The 26898-nt window shown below is 42.4% G+C and overlaps 1 protein-coding gene across 1 annotated transcript; it reads right to left on the reverse strand.

Moving 5' to 3' along the window:
* Nucleotides 1-15718: 15718 nt before the first annotated feature.
* scxb (scleraxis bHLH transcription factor b) lies at nt 15719-25142 on the reverse strand. The gene is made up of 3 exons (XM_062991563.1): nt 24588-25142; nt 19813-19839; nt 15719-15856 (listed from the first exon to the last, which is right to left on the reverse strand). The coding sequence occupies exons 1-3, from the start codon at nt 25140-25142 to the stop codon at nt 15719-15721; spliced, it is 720 nt and encodes a 239-aa protein (XP_062847633.1).
* Nucleotides 25143-26898: the final 1756 nt, after the last annotated feature.

The following is a 26898-nucleotide window of genomic DNA, read 5'->3' on the forward strand; positions in this document are numbered from 1 at the left end:
CATTTGTTTAATGCATAAATACGTGGATAAAAACTTCTACTATAAATGTATATAACAGTCGCCCTTATTGCTAATAAAGACTTTTTACCTAAACATACTTTTTGTTCATATTTATAACGTCAGATGACAGTCAAGTGTGTGTATGTGAAGTGGATTTATTTATATATAAAGGTGTTTGACCCCCCCAACATACTGACATTTATATCTTGAACTTGTCCTCTGTTTGCTTCCTCTGTCCCTGATTCAGATCTTGTTGCTCGTCCATCTCGATGTTGCTGCTTTTCCTCTCCGTTGTGGATTCAGCAGCAATAAAAGGTCATTCTTTCTGTCTAAATATAATTATTATGTTTGATTTACTAGGCCTATTTTAAGGTGTTTGCTAGTTTCTATGTTAATACAGCATGCGTTTACTAATCTCTCTGTTTCTTAAATACGTCTTTGTCTTTTTAAAACCAATTATCGATTGATATTTTGTCTCGAATGGGCTGTAATTTTGCTCCTCTGCAGGTAAAAATGAAGAGTTTCTGAGCTTTTTGAATGGTGAGTGTCCTCCTGTTTTACCTAAGCACCAACGAACCATGACTGCATATTTTACAAAGATAGATTTATTGTGTAGATACCTTATTTATAGTGAAAATTATTGCCCTTTAGTAGTTAAATAAAAAAAGAAGAAAGAAAGGAGAACTAATACAAATATAAAATGATTTAAAGAGGGTGTAGCAAATGTGCAACATGCATATAAACAATATACAGTAAACAAATAATATGTGCAATTAATGATTCTGACAAAATGGCACAGACTAAAACTAAATGAATATACAATGATATATACAAATGTAAGTGTATAAATGTAAATGGGTGATTCTTCAATTGGGGGAACTTTTACGTCCCTAAGTTATAAATTTGTGTTAAAAATACTTTATTACAAAACAAATATTTTAGGTATTAAAAGGATCATTCATTGCATCACTAAAAAAATTACATACCAAAATAATTATGATTTTCATTTTTTATGATGATTTAAACATCAATATTTTGCTACTTTGGCCTTGTCCCCAACCCAGACTTTAAAACTTCTCTGCTCTAATAAAATGCTAAAAAAGTGATCAATTCATTATAAACATCCCAATATGAGTTTTATAATAACTTAAAAAGAAACAAAATGTATTTTTTTTTTCATATTTGTACAACCTATGCATATTTTTGAGCAATATATTACTGTCCCCAGCATTATCGTCATTACCACAGCAGTGTACGGTTTCTGTAGGGAATCATTTGAAGGTAACACTTGTTTATGTTGTAACCATGGAAACAAAGACTCGCAAGGAAGCACATGCCAGCCATGAGAGAAGATTAACATTTTAATGTCTGGAAATGTGAGTGATTTAATCATGTATTCCTCCTGATCATAGAGTATATTTATTCAGCGTCATTACCATTTACATCAGTACGGCAGTACTTTACCAAAAAAAAAAAAAAGAAATTTACACATTATGTATATGTATTTAAAGTGCATCTTGTACTAGCTGTTGACTAGCGTTAGCAAATCCATGGCCTAGCTAGTTTTTTTCTTAAAAAAAGTAAAAATTGTCATTACCGCAACACGTCATTACCAACACATGATGACATTTCGCTATGCCACTTCGCAAATAAATATGAAATATTAAAATTCTATATAAGCTCAATTGTAGCCACCATTAAGTCTTTGCTCTAGCATTATCTTGACATAATTAAAACTAAATTATTCCTAATTTTATTTTTCAAAAGTTAAGATAGTCAAAAGAGCCCGCAATTGAAGAATCACCCAAATATAGAAATCAAATATTGGACATAGGAATAAATATATACTGTACAATAGAAGCAATGATATAGATCATTACAACCTATATATATTATAATAACTGGAGCTCCTGTAGGAAACCCACACAGACACGGGGAGAACATGCGAACTCCACACAGAAAGGACCCAGATTGCCCGGCTGGGGAATCAAACCCAGGCCCTTCTTGCTGCGAGACAACAGTGCTACCCGTTGTACCACAGTGCCGTTAATTTAAGAAAAGGTTACTCATGAGAAAAAGAAAAGAATCATATATTGCTTCTTTTATGGATGACCAAATACCTTGGCCATAAAATGTCCATTAATAATTTTGTATCATATGTATGTATTTAAAAGCATATACGTATGTTGCTATATACATTAATATTTTCCTTTCTTAACAGATGCCTTTAATATGAAAAACTCAGAGGCATCAAAAGTCTTAACTGGTACGTAACTCCACCGCAGCTCTTCTCATCTAAATCATTTAGTCTGTACATGAACGTGGCTCGTAACTATAATTTGTATATAACTATTTACCTTTTTTTAAATGCATATTTTCTCAATGGAGAGCCGTATGGTGCACATAGAGTCACGCACCAATCTCCATTATCACCTGTCTCACTGTGCAGAGGGCGTAATTTCAGCAGTTATGATGAATCCCCTCCTGCATTCCCACCCTCGGAGTAGCCAATCACTGTTTGTGACTCGTGAGGTGTCGGGTCTGGTGTGCTGGTGTGTTTTACCCGCTGATGAGGAACCAAGATTTGTTAGATCAGTCGACCCGCTTTCATTGCTTTGATGCCCAGTTGTAATTTGAGCCACATTAGCTCCGCTGTGGTCCTGGCCAGATGCCACAGCCTTCATGTCCTGGCAGCAACGAGTCCTGGCCGCCCAACAACCTGTCGGCGGTTCATCATATGCGACCAGGGACATTTTTGGAAGGGGGGGTGGTCTTAATGTTTTGGCTCATCTGTGTACTAATCCGAACATGTAAAAAGCACATATTGTTTTAAATATTTGACATTTTTCTGTTTATCTTATAGATCGCCCAGACCAGTCAGAAGGTGAGTGCCAGCATCATGGTAGTGGGGCAAAGAAATGTAGGACAATTTATTTGTATTTTGATGCATTTTGCCCCTGATTTTCATCCCAATCTAGTCGTATCTAATCACCCGATTACTCCTGAGCAAGGGGGGCCGTATTTAACACGCCCCAGTATCCGACTGCTTCTTTTTACCTTTATGGGGAGTCACGCACTGATCTCCACTATTCCCCGTCTCTGTGCAGCGCTATTATCAGCCAGCAGAGGTCGTAATTGCAGCAGTTATGAGGAATCTATACATCCCTCAGACGAGCTAATCATTGTCCGTCTAGGCAACCGGACGGTCATTTTGCCAGTCCTGCCATTCCGAAACATCATTGGCATATTAACAACTGATGGGAACACTGGCGGATACAAACGTTACACAAAGCTACTAAGTGGAACATGTTTAGTAATTTTTACTTGGATATATTGGGGGGGGGCATATCTATTTTGAGCATATCTAAATATTGGGTAGGATGTGCCCCCCCCATGTATATTTTATACAGTATTAAGCAGCTTTCTGATGACTTCTTTCCCTACAGTGTGTTTGACGTCGGGTGCAGTGGACAGCTCTGCTGGTCTGTTATAATCCTCACGTGTAACATCGGATTTCATTTCTATTCTTGGCAATAATTCATTTGTATATTTTCTTCTCTTTAGAAATACTCAGCGTCACTCCAGACACTAATTCACGTGAAGTTTCAGGTCAGTTATGAAAGATCAGTTTTTTATTAAAGCTTCGGACCACACAGTGACCTTTATTTACTCCTCTACCTCAATAAATACGACTATTTTTAATGATGTGATTCCAAACAATCCATCACTGAGCACCAATAAATGAATGAATGTTTTCTGTCTTCTCAGAAACTGCTAATGAGAAATCTGAAGAGAACAGCGACTCTACGGATCACACGGGTAAGTATAATTTGTGGTGGGCGGCTCAGGTGGAGCAGCGGTAAGAACACACGCTAGAACACCAGAGCTGGGATCTCGAATACATCATATTCAACCACATGAACAACAATTGGCCTGTTGTTCAGATAGGGGTGGGATTAAGCCGGATAGGGTCTCTCTCTCATAACTAATGCAACTATGACCTCTGCTGGCTGATCGGTGGAAAGAGTGCTGTCAGGGTGTGTCTCTCCGTACACAGTGCTGATCCGCATTGCACTCGTCAAAGTGTGGGTAACAAAATGCATACGGCTGCTGCTCACGTGTCGAAGGGTGCGTGGGTTAGCTTCGTTCTCCTAAATTAGAACGGGGATCGGCATTGGTGGAGAGGAAGCGTGATGCAATCGGGCAATTGGACGCGCTAAAGTTGGGAGAAAAAGGGGAGAAAATGCATTCACAAAATGAATATCATATAAATAAAATATAAATCTATTCATAAAATAAGTGCACTTTTTTGGTTGGGAAGATGTACCATAATGATAAACCTTTAACACAGAGGGTCACAGCATTATAATCATACAGAATAAGCTCGACGTCACTTGGTTCTGGGAGTGGCGTTGAGTTTCAAGGTATTTTTTTCCATAAGGATGTTTGGGAAACCTGTTAATGCGTCCATGGTCCTGTGGAACTGCTTATATTTTAGGCTCCTGTAAAATAATGAGGTTGTTTTTGACACTTATACACACTGCAAATAACACAAATATAATATAAACACACTGAAATACAATTAAAACAGTTAAAAATACAATAAAAGCTGCACTTTAGCTTTACTTCTTTATTGTTTCCTGATGCTTCTTAATGGTGGAGATGCTTGATCTTGGAATACCGTATTCCGTTCAGTACCAGCGCATTCACATGAGAAGTTTATCGTGACTTATTGTACTAAAACAGAGCATTATGAGCATTAATAATGAAGAGAAGTTTAGTGCTCCTGTCTCCTTCTTTTACTACATTAAACCACGTTAAGCTTCATTTTGAACCAGAAGCGTTTTAGACTCTGGGAGAAGCTGATTCTGATTCTCACAATTTCTCAGAAGCTCGAGCTGTAACACAAGTTTAAAAGTGAAACAGGGAGGAAAATCCAGATAAACACAGATACATGTGGAGCTGTAACCCTGGATCTGACGCTTATTCCACACTAATGCAGATTCAGCTCATATTTACAAGCCGAGCGCTGAACAAAGCGGCTGTTCGTTGGACGTCGAGTTACGTGGTACCGCTGTATTAAGTGTCATTATAATATAACTGACTGGTGTCTAAATATTTATGATACTTTAGATGATGACACCGGATCAAAGAAAAATTCCAAACCACACGGTATGCTCTGTTTTTATACAGAAATTATGTGAATGTAACCTGAAATGATGATTTATTTGTGTGTATTTGCTTTATTTGTACAACAGAAACTTCTGGACTGTCACCAGATCAGGATTCTGCTGGTAAGCAACATTGTCGTTCACTTATTTTGGAACTGGAGAATTTAAAGCATATAATTTCCTTTATATAATTGATTTATTACACCTTGTTGTGACTGAATCACGTGAATTCGATACTTAGAAGGGGCGTCCCAATACTTTTGTCCATATAGTGCATGTTATTAGGTAAACTTGATATGTTTTGGTAGCAAAATGTATTTTAATTACTATTTTGGTGCAGAGAGTCACAGTGCAGAAAGGACAAATGAGAACAAACACCAGAACGCGGGCATTGAGAAGCAGCCCATCAAAACACAAGGTAAATATCTAAATCTGACTGATATTCATTCATAAGATTCTGTTATGCACAAATCACTACTCAGACATGTCTGACAGACTCGATAGCACACCAGTGTTAACACCTCGAGCTCGTGAGTTCGAATCTCAGCTCTGCTAACAGCCAGTCGGGTGCTTATACAGACAATTGTTGGCTGGTCTGAGGGAGGGAGGGCTGTAGGGATTCCTCACAACTGCTCATAATCGATGGTGCTGCACAGAGATAGGGATAATGGAGATATGAACCCACCTCGTGCAGGTGAAAATAAGTGGTTCAGGCAAGCACAAACCTCCTATTATATATGTACAGCCACTGACCACTATTTGTCACCATATCTACTTCCTTTGTAGTCCTCTATCAGGTAGAGGGCGCTGTTTCAGCAGCAAGAGACTCCCAATTTGGCCGTTCCTCCACCAGATACGACCGGCTGTTGCCTGTAAAGGGTCTGACCTTTCAAAATAACTACAGTGCTTAGTACATTTCATTAGTATTTAGGTACAGAGTGATAAATGTGCACAAATTCCTAATGTAACAGTACAAATCTAGCATGAATCGGTGTGGGCGTGACCCAGGCAACACAAACAACGCATCAAAATGAAATACACTTCATTAATAAACGTGGTGGCAATCTGGTCCCACTGTGGTTTACAAGATATAGTGCAAAGCCTCCACAAGGGGGCGTCCGTGTACAAGTTTTTAATATTTATTTAATTATTATTATTTTGCTCCGCGACCCATTTTTGGCTCGTGACCCACCCAAGGGTTTGAAGAACCCGGTGCTAGTGGACGTTCTGAGGAATGGGTGCACGTTTTTTATATTTGAGGAGATATTTAAAATCTCTTTATCATAAATGTGGTTTTTGTTGTAAGATCCAGTCGTAGAGGACAGGAGCAGCGAGGAGATGGACGGACGTTTGGATCACGAGACACACCAGGAGAGAAAGAGGATCATGGACACGACGGTGGACGCCGTACAAGCCAGTGACGTGGTGAACGATAGCCAGAGCGTTACGGATCAGGGTCAGGACTGCACGGAGGTGTCCGGCAACACTGAGGAGAACACGAGCTATGAGAGCCGGCCGAGGAGAATATGTGCCTCTGGAATGAGAGCAAGCGTTTCCACACGGAAGCTGAATGTGGGCAGTACAGACCGGGTGGACAGTGAAGCTCTGGACCGAGACAACAGCAACGAGACAAGTGACGCAGGGATTCCTGTACTGACCCTGTGAGCGTTTTTTATTTAATTTCTACCAATGAATTCATACTCAGGTCCTCACTGCATTCCATCACATGTACGACAGCTTAACTGGACACCGGTGCGATACATGTACATCCTCTGACCACTATTTTTTACCATACAGGGCAGATACCTACACATATTTATTTCCTCTGTAGTTAGAGGGCGCTGTTTCTGCAGCAGGAGACTCTCAGGATATGACCAGCTGTTGTCTGTAAAGTGTCTGACCGTACAAAATAATTACATTGCTTAGTATATTTACGTACAGAGTGGTAGAAGTGCACAAATTCCTAATATTAAGGATTACTATTTTTAATTCCTGTTACAACTCTGTTTTCCTCTCACCTCTGCCTCTGTATGACCATAGTATTTCTTACTGTTGTGTTTTAATGTGTTTTCTCTTGCTATATTTTAATAAACTTGTTTTAATTTGTTAAGAGTCACGTTCTCATGATTTATATGATATTTTTTATTACTGACCACATGTAGTAGTTAAACGATTGACATTTTACATTTAAGTCATTTAGCAGACGCTTTTATTCATAATGACTAAACACAATTTAAGTAATTGAGGTTTAAGGTACCTGAACCACTGAGCTACCACGGCCCCTAAACAAGTAGCTGTGTAACATCATCCCATTTTCAACATTTATATCCAAAGCGACTTACAGTTGTTATTAAATACAATTCAAGCAGCTGTGGATTCATGGGACTTGCTCAAGGGCCCAACAGTGGCAACCTGGCTGGAGTGGGGCTTGAACCAGCAACCTTCTAATTACTAGTCCAATACCCTAACCACTGAGCTACCACTTTTTTGGCATGATGTAGTCAGAGGCAGCACAGTGGTCAGGGTTACGGTTGTGAGTAGAGCTGTCGCCTCACAGAAAAAAAGGGCCTGGTTTTGATTCCCCAGCCGGGTGGCCAGGCTCCTTTCTATGTAGACTTGCATGTTCTCCCTGTGTTTGTGTGGGTTACCTCCAGGTGCTCGAGAGACATGTAGTCAAGCCAGTTGGAGCTACTAAAATTGCCTCAAGTGTGTGTGTGTGTGTGTGTGTGTGTGCCATGTGATGGACTGGCAACCTATCCAGGGTGTTTCCTACATTTCATCCAATAAATTATATTAGGCAATCTAATTGCCCAAAGAATCAGACCCACTGCAACCCTGACCAGGATAAAGCAGTCTACAGCTGACCTGTCCACGTCTGTGTGAGACCTTACATTTCGTAGCTCCTCACGTCTGTGGCAGGTTTTATCATCTCTAACGTGCCTCGGAGAGTCTTTAATTCCATCTCGTCAGAGATGTCAGCACGTTTGAGAAGATTTATTATGAATTGCTGCTTCCTCCTACAGCTCTGACCAAGAACGTACTTTAAGCTGATGAACAAATTATGCGTAGTTCACACTACAAGATTTTTGCCCTGATTTTCGCTCTGCGACTGGTCGGCGCTAGATTTGCCGGCTCGGGAGCAACTCGCTGATCGAAACTCGGCTCTCAATCGCTATGTGTGAGCTACTCAACAACTCGATTGAAGCGAGATTTCTAGCTTGTCAAATATCTGGATCTGAGTTGCCCGACTGGCAATGAGTACGGTGTCGAACAGCCAATGAGAACGCAAGATACGGTGTGAGAGGAAACGCAGGGGAGGAGTGTAAAAAGGTGGTACAGGGGCTTAATATAGTTTATATCAGAATACATCAGCACACACACAAGTTTTACAGTATTTCTGACCTTATCGTTCTCTACAAAACACCCACGCTGCATTGCAAAAAATATTTATTAACCTCCAACTCACTATAGAACAATCCATGCTGGTCACGCAGCCAAATCCACTCAGATTCACTTATTTTTCCTCTTTGCTTTAACGCTGCACATCAGCACTCGCGTTTGTTTTTAAGACAAAACGTAGTTTGGGAGACCAGAGAAGCTCGCCTGTGATTCCAGTTGGTGATAGATGGTGTAGTGTGAAACCCCCTATCACCCATCAGTCGTGTAGTGTGAAATACACACCGACTTGAAAAAGACTCCCGATTACAAGAGATCCAGTCGTGTAGAGTGAACCGTACAGCGACCCGACCGCTTGGAAAGACGTGTAGTGTGAACTTGGCATTAGTGATATATATTTTTTTACATAATATTGGGCTTTTAGCTTAAAAATTAGCAAAAAAACCCCCAGATTTAAACATTAGAACACTGAAATGACAGCATAACATCAGAAATGGTAAAACAAAAACTCACAAATAATGACCATGTATAAAAGCGTGGTTGCTTTATTTATTGTTCAAGTTCAGTGGTCTTTTTAAGTACCAGGTAATATGTCATTGTAAAGCCTCAAATTCCTGTAAATTGGGACGTATCTCAAAAAATCGCCAACCTTATTCAGTTTAAACGTGTACCGAATACATGGGCTAGGAGTCGATTCTTAGAATTCATACGTTTAGAACACGAGAATCGACTCGAGAATTTAGGAATCGATTCCTCACACTGAAATGTGTTCGGGTTAATTAGCGTGATTCATTTTCCTCAGTCGTGTTATATTTTATTTTTATTAAATGTTTTATAATTCCAACCATCACACGAACAGAAGAGAAGAAGGTACCAGTTTAGCTTCTTTCAGCCGATGTAGCTAAGTTCATTTATCTATTGTTTGCTCTCTAATTACATGTCACAGTGTTCCGCACAGTTGTACTTTATTAATAATTTTTGTATAATATTATTTATTGTTGGTATGTCTGAGTTTACAGAGAACATGAGAAAATGAGAAAATACCAGTTGAATTTGTGTGTTTTATCTTACTGACCTGATTAGTAATAAAATTCTTATTAATTCAGTGTTTACTGTAAAACACAGTAACGTATATAAACTATAAAGTTTAACATTATATATATTTAGCAGTTATACATTTTTAAATACTAATAAACTAACACAGATAATTAGTGGCAAGTGCTCCATGCACGTGTTACAGCCTTACAGAAAAGTTTGGACACCTCTGGTCAAACTCATGTATAATAATAATACTAATACTACGAATAATAATAATCTAGGGCCTTTATTTGTTGTATATACAAATACATGTTTACAGTACAGTGAAATGTTTCCTCCAGGTATGTTTCCTCCGCCATTGTACGCCTGCCCTGGAGCTGAAAGGATTAAGGACCTTGCTCAAGGGTCCAGCAGTGGCTGCATAGCAGAGTTTATGCGAACAATGCTAATAACATTAAAGCGCTAACTAAACATGCTACTAAAATAATATAGATGTAATCGGTATGTACAAGCTCTTGCTGACAACTCTGGTGGAGTTATTATAAGATGATAAGAGTTCTACCTTTATAATGGGGCATGATGCAAAATATCCACATCATTTTTGTGCAATCAGACTCCATAGTGGTGCGAAACAGCTTTCTATTGTATGCATTTGATGCATATAAGTTAAATTGTTCATTATATAATCTATAAGTACATTCATATAAATGAATTGGCGCCCCGTCCAGAGAAATGAAATGTATTATGTACTTTTGGGACCTCGTCTGCCGCAGCATATTGTAAAGCTTTACTACAGAGACTGATCTAATGTTCACAAAAGCGTCTCGGTTGTTTTTAGACTACCGTTTTTTAGTTTTATAACAGGTTTGGCTGAATTCTGATTGTGGAAGCCCCGGTGACGCAGAAAACCAACCAGTGTTCCAGACCGGTCTGTATTTCTGTCAGCGACTGGCAGTGAGAGCTGTTTCTGGTTCTGAGCTCTGAGCAGGAACATGTGCGAGCGCTCTGGGTTCGTGTTGAGCCTCTGTGGGAGGAAGAGGGTTTTGCTTTTTCGATGGCTTTTCCATATGTCAGCTCGAATAAAGTTGATAAAAGGCGTGGTGAGGTGGCTGTGGCTCCTGTCGGACGTCCACTTCCTCGACGCTCGCAGGCTTCCACATATTCCGTATTTAAGAACTTCATTCAGGACAAAAAAAAAATGTTTTCTGCACAGACGGCTTATTTATTACCCACGTTAAAGTACAAATACTTTAATGATCCAGATTACATAAAAATACACAGAAGTATCTTTATTCTTTACAAATGGGAGAGCGGCTTGTGGAAATCATTCCTCTATTTATAATAAAACACAAAAAATAACCGTGATCATGACACTAAAAGGTACATGGAAGCCTTGGTTTCATCAGGGGTGGTACTTGGTCTAAAAAGTTGGAGAAGCACTAAGTTGCTGGACCCATCGCCCCCCCTTATTGGATGAAATGGTGATTGAAGACTAGAAAGGTTCATTTCCTGAAGAAAATGCGAATGTGATAGCAGCTCAGCAGTGGTAGGTTATGTGGTGGGTTGTGTGTGTGTGTGTATTTGTAATATAATAAAGTATATTTATGCAGGAGATCAAGGGGATGGGGTACTTTTGCTCAGATAGGTGATTGTGTGTGTGTGCAAGCATGTATTTAATAAGGGTGTGAATACTTTTGCTTAGTTTGTTTGTTTATTAGGATTTTAACGTCATGTTCTACACTTTGGTTACATTCATGACAGAAACGGTAGTTACTCATTACACACAATTTATTAGTTCACAAGGTTATATCGAACACAGTCATGGACAATTTTGTGCCTCCAATTCACCTCACTTGCACGTCTTTGGACATGGGGAGAACATGCAAACTCCCCCTGGGGATCGAACCCAGGACCTTCTTGCTGTTAGGCGACCGTGCCGCCCCACTTTTGCTCAGATAGGTGATTGTGTGTGCCAAGTGGGAAATTACACTGGCCCACCACCGCTGCGATGTAGGGTTTGAATCCCCCAACGATACCATCGGCCGGTCAGGTGTCTGCATACGGAGATGACGGGCAACGTCTGAGAGGTGGCCGAGGCCCGGCAATGAATGGTAAATTGCCGTGTTACTGCAAACCTGATCGGGTATTTAGGAAGTATTTAGACCTCATTACTTCTCATTTGAAGGCCCGGGTAAATGTATGACTGCATGCAGCAACTGTAACTTGTAAAAAAAATAATACAAATAAAAAATGAACCTGTTGACAGTGTGTGTGGATCATTTGTTAAGCTAATGGATCCCAGCCCGCTTCAGCGAGTGTTTGACCAGTGATCGACTCCATACTGGCACTAAAGAGGCGCCGTGCTTTTAAATGAGGCCCGGTGATGGAGTGATGTGAGATCAGTCACTGTAACCTCCTACCGACGGCAGGCAGACCAGCGACTGTACCGACCTGCAGCCAGAATCTCCCACATCCACGAGTACAGGCGGATTGTTTTTCCAGTTTTCGACACTCTGTGATGAAGTGGCAGCTTTACTCTATCACTCCAGGGTGTCGATTCCAGGGTCCTTTCTGTGTGGAGTTTGCATGTTCTCCTTGTGTCCCTGTGTGTGGGTTTCATCCAGGAGCTCCGGCTTCCTCCCACAAGTCCAAAGACCTGCAGTCAAATTAATCACCTGGGTGCCTTATTTTTTTATAAATATAAAATATATACACCGATCAGCCATAACATTAAAACCACCTCCTGGTTTCTACACTCACTGTCCATTTTATCAGCTCCACTTACCATATAGAAGCACTTTGTAGTTCTACAATTACTGACTGTAGTCCATTGGATTTTCTGCATGCTTTGTTAGCCCCCTTTTATGCTGTTCTTCAATGTTGTTCTTGGGTGGTGGGTCATTCTCAGCACTGCAGTGACACTGACATGGTGGTGGTGTGTTAGTGTGTGTTGTGCTGGTATGAGTGGATCAGACACAGCAGCGCTGCTGGAGTTTTTAAACACCTCACTGTCACTGCTTGACTGAAAATAGTCCACCAACCAAAAATATCCAGCCAACAGTGCCCCGTCACCATGATGAAGGTCTAGAAGATGACCGACTCAAACAGCAGCAATAGATGAGCGATCGTCTCTGACTTTACATCTACAAGGTGGACCGACTAGGTAGGAGTGTCTAATAGAGTGGACAGTGAGTGGACACAGTATTTAAAAACTCCAGCAGCACTGCTGTGTCTGATCCACTCATACCAGCACAACACACACTAACACACCACCACCATGGCAGTGTCACTGCAGTGCTGAGAATGATCCACCACCTAAATAATACCTGCTCTGTGGTGGTCTGTGGGGGTCCTGACCATTTAAGAACAGGGTGAAAGCAGGTTAAAAAAGCATGTGGACTACAGTCAGTAATTGTAGAACTTCAAAGTGCTTCTACAACCCCTGGCAAAAATTATGGAATCACCACTCTTGGAAGATGTTCTTTCAATTGTTTAATTTTGTAGAAAAAAAAGAAATCACAGACATGCCACAAAACTATCATTTCTCAAACTGTCAACCCTCTGGCATTAAGAAACAATAAAAAAAGAAACAAATATAATAGTTGTGGTCAGTCACAATTGCTTTTTTTTAGATCAAGTAGAAGAAAAAAATATGGAATCACTCAAATCTGAGGAAAAAATTATGGAATCATTAGAAAACACTGCACCATTATTACTTTGTTGCACCACCTCTGGCTTTTATAATGGTTTAAACTCTATGAGGCATGGAGTTAACTAATGACAAACAGTATTCTTCATCAATCTGCCTTCAACTGTCTCTTGCTGTTGCCAGATCAGCTTTGCAGGTTGGAACCTTGTCATTGACCATTTTCTTCAATTTCCACCAGAGATTTTCAAATGGATTGAGATTCGGACTATTTGCAGGCCATGCCATTGACATTATATGTTTTCTTGAAGGAAAGTTTTCACGTCCTTTGCCCTATGGCAAGATGCATTATCATCTTGAAAAATGAAGTCATCATCACCAAACATCCTTTCAACTGATGGAATAAGAAAAGCGTCCAAAATTTCAATGTGGACTTTGGCATTTATTGAAGACCATCTCCCCTGTGCCTTTACCCGACATGCAGGCCCATATCATCAACAACTGTGGAAATTAACATGTTTTCTTTAGGCAGTTATCTTCATAAATTTCATTGGACAGACACCAAACAAAAGTTCCAGCATCATCACCTTGCCCAATGCAGATTCGCGATTCATCACTGAAAATCACTTTTATCCAGTCACCCACAGTCCACGATTGCTTTTCTTTAGCCTACTTTAACCTTGTTCTTTTCTTTTTAGGTGTTAATGGTGGCTTTTGTTTGGCTTTTCTGTATGTAAATCCCATTTCTTTTAGGTGATTTCTTACAGTTCAGTCACAGACATTGACTCCACTTTCCGGCCACTTGTTTCTCATTTGTTTTGTTGTGCATTTTCTGTTTTCAAGACATATTGCTTTGTTTTCTATCTTGATGCTTTGATGTCTTACTTGGTCTACCAGTATGCTTCCCTTTTACAACCTTCCCATTTTGTTTGTACTTGGTCCAGATTTTAAACACAGCTTACTGGGAACAACCAACATCTTTTGCGACATTCCACAATGATTTATCTTCTTGAAGGAGTTTTATAATCCTCTCATTTGTTTTAACTGACATATCTTGTGTTGGAACCATGATTCATGACAATCTGCTTTGTGCAACAGCTCTCCGAGGTGTAAGCACTCTTTTTAAACTGAAGAATAATTAGCAAATCTAATCTGCTGCAGATGTTTTGTTTTTAAACTGCAAATTACAGAGTGATTCCATAATTTTTTCCTCAGATTTGAGTGATTCCATATTTTTTTCCTCTACTTGATCTAAAAAAAAGCAATTGTGACTGACCACAACTATTATATTTGTTTCTTTTTTTTTATTGTTTCTTAATGCCAGAAGGTTGACATTTTGAAAAATGATAGTTTTGTGGCATGTCTGTGATTTCTTTTTTTTCTACAAAATTAAACAATTGACAGAACATCTTCCAAGAGTGGTGATTCCATAATTTTTGCCAGGGGTTGTATATGGTAAGTGGAGCTGATAAAATGGACAGTGAGGTGGTTTTAATGTTATGGCTGATTAGTGTATGTATAGGGCAGTGATAGCTCAGTGGTTAAGGTACTGGACTAGTAAACAGAAGGTTGCCGGTTCAAGCCCCACCACCACCAAGTTGCCACTGTTGGGTCCCTGAGCAAGGCCCTTAACCCTCAATTGCTCATCGTGTTCAGCTCATTGTGTAAGTCGCTTTGGATAAAAAGCGTCTGCTAAATGCTGAAAATGTAAATGTATATATATATATATATATTATAATGTCACTGTAGCCGTGCATGTAAACCTTAATAGAAGTCAGATGAATGTGAGAATATGAATACAACAACTGAATTGTTTACAATGACTTTGTGTTTCTCTGTGTCCATGTTGAGATAGATGTGAGTTGATAATAGTAGTAAAGGCAAAAAAGAATAAATAAATAAAAAATACAGACTGCTAAGCTAGTATTAATGGTTTAATTTGCTAATCTGCTTAGTTTCAGGCTGCGCTGTGCTTTTGATCGTCGACAATCATCCCTCATTTCAGCCCCTTTAAGAGCTCATTGGAAAAGCAAATAAGCAACCCCAAAACATCATTCATGCACCCTGTTAAAAAGAAAACAAACCCACCCTGCCCACGAGGTGTTGATGGATGGCCTGAGCGTTAAACCCGCGCCGCCTGTAGGCAATTTGATTAAACGCAGCGGACGCGACATCCCTCTTTGTCTGGGAGTCGTTTTTTTGTCTTTTTTCATTTGTCTTTAATACCCGAGCTTAATTTTATGATTGACTGAAGCTCCAGGTGCTTCGCTAATCTCCACCAGATGAGCTCTACCTCCATCCCAATTTTCCAGTCCAAGCTGCGGCTAATAAAAGCTGGAAGTTTTTTTGCAGACGCCCCTCGTGTTTGGCCTCTCGGAGGGGCAGAGGGAGAGTGAGCGAGACCGCAGCGTTATGCCGTGTTTTTATTAAAGCCTGTGATTGACAGCTAAGGAAGATTTTTCCAGTATTAAAACCCAGGCCGGTTGGACGGGACGGAGCGCGCTGGGATCTGGCGCTCGGCTGCCGCTGCTGGCTCCGGGCTTCGTCTCTCCGACTCGTTCTCTTTTTCTCCCGCTGGCTTGTGCCTGTAATGAGCCAGCGAGACCTGACGGAGAGTCCCGGAGGTTTGTTTTTACCATTAAAACGTGTTAACTTTTTAACGTCCCGAGTTCAAGATTTGGGACGGTTGGGCGCAGATTGAGGGGGAATCTGATAGTGCAGGAGAGACGGTGTATCCAGCTCATGTGATTTGGGGTGTATGTGAGTGGGTACATGAGACATGCTAACAGGTGAAGTTAAAAAGGCTTAATTAATATTTATTCTAGGCACAATATCAGAAACAGGCAACAGTATGGTGGAAAATATAGGAAAACTTTAAGCAGTAGACTGAACACCACCGACTGGGACTCTGGCCCACTGAAATTAGAGAAGTTTTTATTTTTATCTGAAATCAAAATACTCAACCAATTCAAACACTCTGTTAGCAAAATGATATAAGCAATAAATTGATTTGTAAATTGTAATATTAATTGAACACTATTTGGGAAGGAACGGTACACCGGACCGACCCGTGCCTGCCTCCTGGCTCCTCATTTGCCCCTTAGTATGTTTTTTATGCCTAAATTAAAGCACGGACAACGATTGGCCCATCCGAGGAAGGGACGCTGTATGGATTCCTCATAACTGCTGTAGGTACGACCCCTGCTGGCTGAGACGGGGATAATTAGGATCGATGCCCGACTCTCCGTGCACGATACGGATCTCCTAATGTCTCTATTTCTCAATGCAGCGGCGGACTGTGTTAAGTGACAACGGTTTTCCAGTCCTGATCTCTCGTCCATGTCGATATATTTATTATAATAGCCTGAAGGTTTCTCATACAGTGCCAGCCGAGGGCTAAAGAAACATTTACATTTTACATTTACATTTTCAGCATTTAGCAGACGCTCTTATCCAGAGCGACTTACAGAAGTGCTTCCATAGTGAACATTTCATTCCTTAAGTTTAGATAGACAACAGTCGAAGAACACAACTCTGCTAAAACCTGTTAGAACCAAAGTGCCTTTTTTTTATTTTTATTTTTTTTATGGAAAAGATTGGAATAAAGTGTTAGTAAATAAGTACAAATCAGCCTAAGTGTTTAGTAAAAAGGTGGGTTTTTAATCGTTTTTTAAAGACAGCAAGAGACTCAGCTGTTCGGACAGACAGAGGAAGTTCGTTCCACCATTTGGGCGCTAGAACAGAGAACAGCCTTGATGCTTGTCTTCCTTTAGTCCTGGATGGAGGCTCAAGTCGAGCTAGACTAGAGGCTCGGAGGTTGCGTGGTACAGAGCGGGCTTTGATTAGACCCCGAAGGTAGCTTGGGGCTGGTCCATTTTTGGCTTTGACCAGCTTTTGAAACAGCCCGTCGTTCATCACGAAATGTGTGAAAATCCGGGATCACTTTAGGAAAAGTCACATTTCCAGGATGGAAGATGTTCTGACAGCTTGTGGTGGACGAACACCCTGCTAACGTTCACTTAAAATCCGTTCTTGGATATCAGTGAGTTTAAATCTGTTTTTTTATTTTTTGCGCTACAAGTCAGCATGTCGTTTTAATGCGCGACTGTTCCTCTCCCGGTTACGTCAGGATGGAGAGTGATCCGACCATCGAGAAGGGCTTCGGCTCGACCCTGGCCGTCTTAATTCCCAGATAGCCAGTAGAGATAGAGAGGGGCCATTCTCTGCCTGCTGGAACGGTGACAGGGTTAAGTGGCAGGAACCCAAAATCCAGATGAGGATTTAGTCCACCATGCAGGTGTGTGTGTGTGAGAAAAATACAAACTGGCAGGTTTAAAATATCTATTCTATTTTTAATCCATTTTATTATTATTATTTTTCATTTAAATCACCATGGTGTGAATATCATGAATAAAGTAAAATACGTATGAATATTTATATTAATAAAGCCAATCAGTGCTCGACGTGGACATGTCGCATGCTTATTCTCAATCATTCACTTAATCATTGTGTGTTGTACCAGCGCTTTATCCTGGTCAGGGTTGTGGTGGGTCTGATTCTTCAGGTGAAAGGTAGGAAACACCCTGGACAGGTTGGCGGTCCATCACAGCAAGCACACACACACACACACACACACCTAGGTCCATATTAGTATTAACCTGACAGCACGTCTGTACTGTAGGAGGAAACCGGAACCTCTGGTGGAAACCCTTGTGGACACAGGGAGAACATGCAAACTCCACACAGAAAGGATCCGGTCTGTTACCCTCGCCCACCACCAGTGAAATTAGGGCTCGGATCCCGGCAGGTGCTTTCGGCAGGCTTGGGGATGGCCGAAAGCTCGTGATGGCGCCCTCTGCATGGAGGAAATACAAGCGCACTGCTTATGTGACCTTGGTTCAACACTAATTCTTAGCAGAACTGTTTTATGATGGACTGCTGACCTGTACAGGACGTTTCCTACCTTTCGCATGAAGAACTGGACCCACTGTGACCCTGAACAGAATAAAGCGGTGGTAAAACAGTATTTATACTTATATTACTGTATTCATAACATTTTATATTTGTTGATTTACATTCGACCATCCGGATGATTTCCTTTAAGTAGACGGTGGCAGTTTAGCTTTCCGATGTTTTATATATGAACCCTGTTTCCAGATGTTGGGAGATTTTGTGAAATTCAATAAAATCAGAATCAGAAACGCTACAAAAATTACTTTTAATGTTTTCATGGATCAACTTTATCAGATCATGGCTCACAACAGAGAGAGAAAAAGCACATAATTTAGGTCGTTCACCATCTACCGTACATAATATTGTGAAAAGATTCAGGGTATTAAGACAAAGCTGGAAACCACTGTTTGTGGTATATGTGTGACCTTTGAGCCCTCAGCTGGCACTGTATGAGAAACGGTCAGGCTACTGTAATAAATATATCGACATGGACGAGAGATCAGGACTGGAAAACCGTTGTCACTTAACACAGTCCGCCGCTGCATTGAGAAATGAAACCTGAAACACAAGACATCAGGAGATCCGTATTGTGCACGGAGAGTCAGGCACTGATCTCAATTATCCCCATCTCAGCCAGCAGGGGTCGTACCTACAGCAGTTATGAGGAATCCATATGCCGTCCCTCCCTCGGATGTCCGTGCAGGTAGCAGAGCCGAAGTTTGAACTGCGATATGTCAGAAATAAATTGATTGCATACACTTTTTAGCAACACAGAATTTATTAGGTAAAAGTGGTGTCTACATACTTTTGGCCATATAGTGTAAATTATATTATTGTATTTTATTTGTAAACTCCCGACTTTTAATGTAAGTAAACAGTCTTTTCTATATAACATTTATCGGATCAGTGCTGGTTTCTTCCTTTTATTACAGTCGTGATTCAGGCGTAGTCCTCCAGGGGGCGCTCAGGTGGTGCAGCAGTAATGCACGCTAGTCCAGGGTATTTTTTTATGTCTATATATGTTTTTTTTATGTCTATATTTCTTTACACATCCCAGTCAACACAAACAATGCATCTTACTCAGTCTGTTCCCACTGTGGTGTACAAGATGTAACATAAAGCCTCCACAAGGGGGCGATCACGTACAGGTACCCTGCGCTAATCCACTCCTGCTGAGGTCTTGGGATCCAGGGTTCGAATCTTAGTGATTGGCTGATATCTTGTCAGTGCGCTCTCAGTGCCGGTCCCAAGCCCGGGTAGAATCATGAGGGTTGCGTCAGGAAGGGCATCTGACGTTAAAACTGTGCCAGGTCTGCTGTGGCGACTCCTAAATATGTACAAAATTGTATTCCTCCGCCGTCCACTGTATTCTGACGTCTGTATTCGAATCGAATGCAGATTTAAACCAGTAAATCGCAGTAAATGCTCCCATCCACGGTGCAGCACGTCCTCCAGAGGTGTCCAGATAAATAAATAAAACGTAGTTCATGACTGACAGGATAAATACACGTTTATGTAGAACTAGATTACGTACAACACGATGCAAAATATACACATCCTGTACTTCAGGTGAACGTGCAGAACGTCCTTCTTCTGTTAACGTCTCACAACCATTTTTCTGTCTCTGTCTTTGTTCTGAAACAACAAAGTAAGAGAGAGAGATACACCAATCAGCCATAACATTAAAACCACCTCCTTGTTTCTACACTCACTGTCCAATTTATTAGCTACAATTACTGACTGTAGTCCATTTATTTCTCTACATACTTTTTAACCTGCTTTCATGCTGTTCTTCAGTTCTTTAATGGTCAGGACCTCCACAGGACCACCACAGAGCAGGTATTATTTAGGTGGTGGATCATTCTCAGCACTGCAGTGACACTGACATGGTGGTGGTGTGTTAGTGTGTGTTGTGCTGGTACGAGTGGATCAGACACAGCAGTGCTGCTGGAGTTTTTAAATACCGTGTCCACTCACTGTCCACTCTATTAGACACTCCTACCTAGTCGGTCCACCTTGTAGACGTAAAGTCAGAGACGATCGCTCATCTATTGCTGCTGTTTGAGTCGGTCATCTTCTAGACCTTCATCAGTGGTCACAGGACGCTGCCCACGGGGCGCTGTCGGCTGGATATTTTTGGTTGGTGGACTATTCTCAGTCCAGCAGTGACAGTGAGGTGTTTAAAAACTCCAGCAGCGCTGCTGTGTCACAACACACACTAACACACCACCACCATGTCAGTGTCACTGCAGTGCTGAGAATGATCCACCACCTAAATAATACCTGCTCTGTGGGGGTCCTGACCATTGAAGAACAGCATGAAAGGGGGGTAACAAAGCATGCAGAGAAACAGATGGACTACAGTCAGTAATTGTAGAACTACAAAGTGCTTCTATAAGGTAAGTAGAGCTGATAAAATGGACAGTGAGTCTTCAAAACCTAAACGTATTGAACGTGTAGAGTCTCTGCTTCTAATACAAACACTGAATGGGTGCAGACGTCTGAACCCTGACTGGCTTATCTGAGCGTAAATAATCAGGTTCTCTCTCCAGCGCTGTGAGAAGTAATTATGGGGTTTATCTGTAATCGAGTGCTTTCAGGAAACCCGATCTGCTTGAGGTAGAGGACGTCTGGCCGCAACGTCAGCCGGGAGGGGGGCGGCGCGCCTCACTTTTTCCACCTTCGTTCGTGTGTGCCGGGGGACCCAGCTGGCGTGAATTAATGGCGTTCACACTGCCGGGCCAACTGAGGTTTAAACTGTTAGCGCACCCTGTTTATGTTTGTTAATCTGCGTCCTGCTGGGTGTGTGATAATGGGGAACTGAAGACTAACCGGGATGGAAGTTTGGTGCTGGTGTGTTGAGCCATGCTGTAGTTTCAGCAAGGTCGTAAATACAATATACAGTATATTGTGGGGGATACAAGCCCCCTTAATACTTAGAGACGCCCAAAAGGCCCCCCCCCCCAATATACTAATACTACTGTAAAAATGATGAATAAACATATTCCACTCACTACATTTTACATTTACATTTTCGGCATTTAGCAGACACCTTTATTCAAAGCGACTTACAGTATACAATCTAAGCAATTGAGAGTTAAGGGCCTTGCTCAAGGGCCCAACAGTTGAAACCTGTCAATGGTGGGGCTTGAACCGGCAACCTTCTGATTACTGTTCTAGTACCCTAACCACTAGGCTACAGCTGCCCTAGCTTTGTGTAATATTACGGAATAATATTGGTAGGGCAGGAATGTTTTAGATGCCCCCATCCTGATAGATTTGACCTCCCAATCTCCCGGGTTTAATTAATGGCTCCGTTCAATATTCGTGCAGAGTTTGGTCAAGTCCCTGCACTACTCTTCCAGTAAACATCCGAGTCTGTCAGAATGCTTTTTACTCTTATTCCTGAAGAATTTGCATCCGGCCGCTCAGGTGGCGCAGCGGTAAAAACACACGCTGGAACCAGAGCTGGGATCTCGAATACATCGTATCGAATCTCAACCCGGCCTGCCGGCCGAGGCTGAGCGGCCACATGAACAACGATCGGCCTGTTGTTCAGATATGGGCGGGACTAAGCCGGATGGGGTCTCTCTCTCATGACTGGTGCAGTTACGACCTCTGCTGGCTGATTGATGGCGCCTGCACAGAGATGAGGAAAGAGTGCTGTCAGGGTGTGTCTCTCCGTACACAACGCTGAGCTGCACTGCACTCGTCAAAGTGCAGGTGATAAGATGCATACGGCTGCTGCCCACGTGTCGGAGGGGGCGTGGGTTAGCTTCGTTCTCCTCAGGTGGCGCAGTGGTAAAGCTGTTTGAATCTCAGCTTTGCGAATAGCGTGACTGGCTTGTCTGAGGGAGCATAACTGCTGCAATTACGCCCTCTGCTGGCTGATCGATGGCACCCGCACAGAGACGGGGGATAACGGGATCGGTGCGTTACCACAGGCGACCACAATCAAGCGACCGTAGGCGGTGCGATGATAACGCTGACGGTGCGAACACAGAACGATGAGCGATCAGCGCTTTTGGACGACAAGAGCAGTGAACAAGGTGGCCAAATTAATAGAAACAACAACAATAAAACAGACGCAACAGAGAAAGTGGATAGAAAAGGGACAGAGCAGAAATGAGAACTGGATGTCATGAAAAGACACTGAGAAACACCGGGCGCACAGTTTCTGTGCAGGGTTGGGTCATCCAGTTATATTTCTCAGAGAACGTACGATCGGGTGACTTAGAAGCTCCTACTGTGATGCTGCTCTTCATTACGGTATGAGGAACGTCCACTGATCAACGAAATTTGCTCCACCAAGCCCAGCGTGTGGGACTCCATCGCATTCCTGACTTTCATTTGCCGTCAGTCGGTTTGGTTTTATCGTGCAGGAAATGCGACGTTATAAAAAAAAGTCTCTCGTGTGCCAACTTTAAGCTCGTTCATTGGTTTTGTTTGTAGTCTGGACTAACGTATGAAATCTGAGTGGAAAGTGTGACACAAACATGTGGTTTCCACTGTTAGTCGCAAAAAGCCTTAAAGTTTGTGGTGGAAATTGGAAATTAAGGGTGACTGGAGGTTCAGACGAACCCTGAACGTTGGCTGGAGCGTTCTGGCGGTGTTCTGGAGCATTAAGGTCCAAGGAAAACGTGTCAACACACATTTTCAACCCTAATTGGACACCACACAGGCACAAGGCGATTAGAGGACAAGGCTTCTATTGTGATTTAGAAGAATTAGCTATATACACCGATCAGCCATAACATTAAAACCACCTCCTTGTTTCTACACTCACTGTCCATTTTATCAGCTCCGCTTACCATATAGAAGCACTTTGTAGTTCTACAATTACTGACTGTAGTCCATCTGTTTCTCTACATGCTTTTTTAGCCTGCTTTTACCCTGTTCTTTAATGGACATGGTGGTGGTGTGTTAGTGTGTGTTGTGCTGGTATGAGTGGATCAGACACAGCAGCGCTGCTGGAGTTTTTAAACACCGTGTCCACTCACTGTCCACTCTATTAGACACTCCTACCTAGTTGGTCCACCTTGTAGATGTAAAGTCAGAGACGATCGCTCATCTGTTGCTGCTGTTATTGGTCACAGGACGCTGCCCACGGGGCACTGTTGGCTGGATATTTTTGGTTGGTGGACTATTCTCAGTCTAGCAGTGACAGTGAGGTGTTTAAAAACTCCAGCAGCGCTGCTGTGTCTGATCCACTCATACCAGCACAACACACACTAACACACCACCACCATGTCAGTGTCACTGCAGTGCTGAGAATGATCCACCACCTAAATAAGACCTGCTCTGTGGGGGTCCTCTGGGGGTCCCGACCAATGGGGAACAGACTCTGTTACAGTCCGTGAACTTGATTTTAAAACTGTCCAGCTCAGTTCCACCAAAATAAAAAAAAACTTCCTAACTGTGAACGTTCGTTTGCACCTGGAACCAAAGAATCTAGAGTTTTTCAGAGCGAACCGTGGCGTCATTTGTGGGCGTTTTAACTTTTAGAGGAGAGAAATCAACACTGGCTGTAAAGTTTACAGTATAAAATAAACTTAAAAATATAAACGTCCATTTTTGTGTGAGTATACAAATACTAAAAAAACTAAACACTGACTATTTGGCTGCTAGTTTTCCTTTTACTTGTGTACTAAACATCTGCATTTACATTTTCAGCAGATGCTTTTATCCAAAGTGACTTACAGTACTGTGACAACCTGGTGGGGTTTAAACCAGTGACCCTTCAATTACTTGTCCAGTACATTAACCGCTAGGCTACAACTGCCCTACAACGTCTGCAAATGAAAACGTTTCATGTACCGTTTCATGTACCTTTTTAACACTGATAGCTGATCGATGCTTTTTTTGCATGAAACGAACATCTGTAACAGCAGCTCAAATCCTCACAGGTAATCTACACGCTCCCACATTACGTTTCTACTGTTTACTTCCATTGTGCCACACCCACCGTCGATGACGCATCCTTGGCTCCCAAAAACGGGTGCAAACACAGCCGGTTCTCTAAAAAGCACCAAGGTTCTATGAAGCCTGGATGGAACCAGTTTAAGAAGTTCTAATGAATCTGCGCTGATAATTGAAAAGAACACCAGTGAATAAAATGTTATATTGGGATGCGCTTGGGTGGAGCGGCCAAAAAAAACGCTGGCCCACTAGCACTGGGATGGCGTCAGGCAGGGCGTCTACTCAGACCTGATTGGCTACGTCTGGGGAGGGTGGGTAGCCGAAGCCCTGTGATGGACCGGCACCGTTGTTTCCCAGTGCCGTGACCCTGACCAGTATAACATGGTCGATTAAAATGAAATAAAAGAACTATGCTGTAATATATATATATATATATACAACCTACCCGACTGTCTGCTACTTACCAGCCGTCTTTGGTTGCTGAGGCAGAAGGTGCAGATCTGTCTGGGCTGCGAGTTTTCTGAGTCCGAGCTCGGGTCCGTGGTCCTCTGGGGGTTAAAGAGCCGGCCGTCCGGAGCCCCGTGGTTTTTGTGGCAGGGCTGGCCATCAGCGCACCCGTCCCCCACTAACAGTACGCTCTCCAGGTGAGAGATGTAGCTGGAGGCCAGCCGTAGGGTCTCGATCTTGGACAGCTTGCGGTCCGCCGGTTCCGTGGGTATGAGCGTCCTGAGAGCGGTGAAGGCCGTGTTGACGCTGTTTGTCCGATCCCGCTCCCGAGCGTTCGCCGTGTTGCGCTGCGGGACCTCCGGGACGGGCGAGCGACGGTCCACGCAGCCGACCGCCGGTTTGTGGGCGCATTTCCGTCTGCGAGAGTCGGCTGCGTAGCTGGACGCCGAGAGACGGAAGGATTTGTCGTCGGATCCGGAGCTCTCGCTGCCGTTCTCGTCGTCCTCGGAGAGAGGAGTGATGTCCGAGTAAAGAAAGCGGGCGGGAGACGGGTGAACCATGGCGAAGGACATCTTCACCTGCTCAGTCTCTCAAAATCAGCCGGTCCTACTTTCCACTCGCAAGGATTCTTGTTTGCGTCCCTTATTTCTGCCCAAAACTCTAAATGATCTCAGACCAGATCAAAATAAGTCCAGTTTATCATCTAAACACTCAGATAACGTAAATCCATGACTGTCTGCAAGCGATCCTGTGCTGCTGGTCACTGCATGATGATCGAGTTATAATTTCATGGTTCTTCCTCTTCTACAGTTGGTTATTGAGCGACCGGAGAGTCGAGCGGCAGTCAGACCGAGTGAGTAAGTAAATAAGAGTGTAAGTGCACTAGCGTTCATCCCCTCAACGCTTCCACGTGTTATTACGGCTGAGTGTTTCCTTATGCCTCGGCTTTATAGTGCGTGGATGTGTGTGTGAGTAAGCGTAATGGTGTGTGTGGGGGTGTGTGTGTGTGTGTGTGTGTGTGTGTGTGTTGGGGGGGGGGCTGGGCTCCGCTCCCCCTCTCTCACTGTAACGCAAAATCCAGACTCGAAACGGGATGGATGAATGGTCGCTCTCGCATGTGACCGTTCCATCCTCCGAAATTGCCTCAATTATTAATCCGGTGAGAAACAGCAGTAGCTCTGGGTACAGAACGCAGGAGCCACTTCTGCTTAATGTTGGACCACGCTGGTGAAAATAGGACTTGATCTGTTGTGCGTTTGTTCATTCATTCGCACTAAAGCTTTATTCTGGTCACATGGTCGTGCTGGTTCCAGTTCCTACTTTTATATCGTGGTTATAAGCGGTGGGGGGAGGGGGGGGGGTATTAATCGGTCATGTCTGAGAGAGCTCAAAGAAGCTTTAAGGGGAAGAAGATTTACATGTGATGATGTTAAAGCAGCGGCACATCAGTGGATATAGATAGATAAATAGATCGACAGATAGACAGATAGATAGACAGACAGACAGACAGACAGACAGACAGACAGATAAATAGATCGACAGATAGACAGATAGATCGACAGATAGACAGATAGACAGATAGATAGATAGATAGACAGACAGACAGACAGACAGATATATATACAGTATATATATATAGATAGATAGATAGATAGATAGATAGATAGATAGATAGATAGACTGACAGAAAGATAGACAGATAAATATATAGATAGACAGACAGACAGACAGACAGACAGATAGATAGATAGACAGATAGATTTCCATTATTCTGTACATTCTATGAACTGTTTTGGTATAATTTTTAACGTACAACAGCTACATTATTTTAATCATCTAATCAGCAATCAGCACAGATCCTGTTCAGTATTTAATATTCAGTGCTGCACTGATGAAAGCTGATATTACATGTAGCGTCCACTTTTGGATGTGGAAAACGAGCAGTTGGCCGGGCGCTACATCAGCACTGATTAAAAAGGAAGTGCTCAAGGGCAACTGGAAGGTTCTGAACGTAGATGGAGAGCAGAGCTGGACGGATTCGGGCCAGCGTGAGCGCACCGGCTCCAGTTTCACCGGCCGCTCGGTGATTAGAAGATCACTGGAGGCCATAATGACTCAGACGGTGAGAAAGAAATGGCTGGGTTTATAGCCGAAGAGTGGACGATACTTCTGGAAATGTCACAGCAGCGGTTTAAATGAGTACTAATGAAGAAAGGTGGGCTAATTTTTTAATGATGTTTATGTTCTTTTTTCTTCTCCCTAATTAGCCGTCGCCAGTTTTCACCCACTGAGCCTCTTTCACTGACCTACAGCTACTGACTCTGGGCT

This window comes from Trichomycterus rosablanca, chromosome 3 (assembly GCF_030014385.1).
Source record: "Trichomycterus rosablanca isolate fTriRos1 chromosome 3, fTriRos1.hap1, whole genome shotgun sequence".
In the NCBI taxonomy this organism is placed as follows: domain Eukaryota; kingdom Metazoa; phylum Chordata; class Actinopteri; order Siluriformes; family Trichomycteridae; genus Trichomycterus; species Trichomycterus rosablanca.

Excerpts from the sequence above, each read along its gene's own strand:
- scxb (XM_062991563.1), bottom strand. The coding sequence starts at position 25,142 with ATGTCCTTCGCCATGGTTCACCCGTCTCCCGCCCGCTTTCTTTACTCG. Across the intron at positions 19,840-24,587 it reads TCAGCAACCAAAGACGGCTG|AACAAAGACAGAGACAGAAA; the intron begins GTAAGTAGCAGA and ends TTGTTGTTTCAG. Across the intron at positions 15,857-19,812 it reads ACAGAGACAGAAAAATGGTT|GTCTCGCTGGCTCATTACAG; the intron begins GTGAGACGTTAA and ends ACTCTCCGTCAG.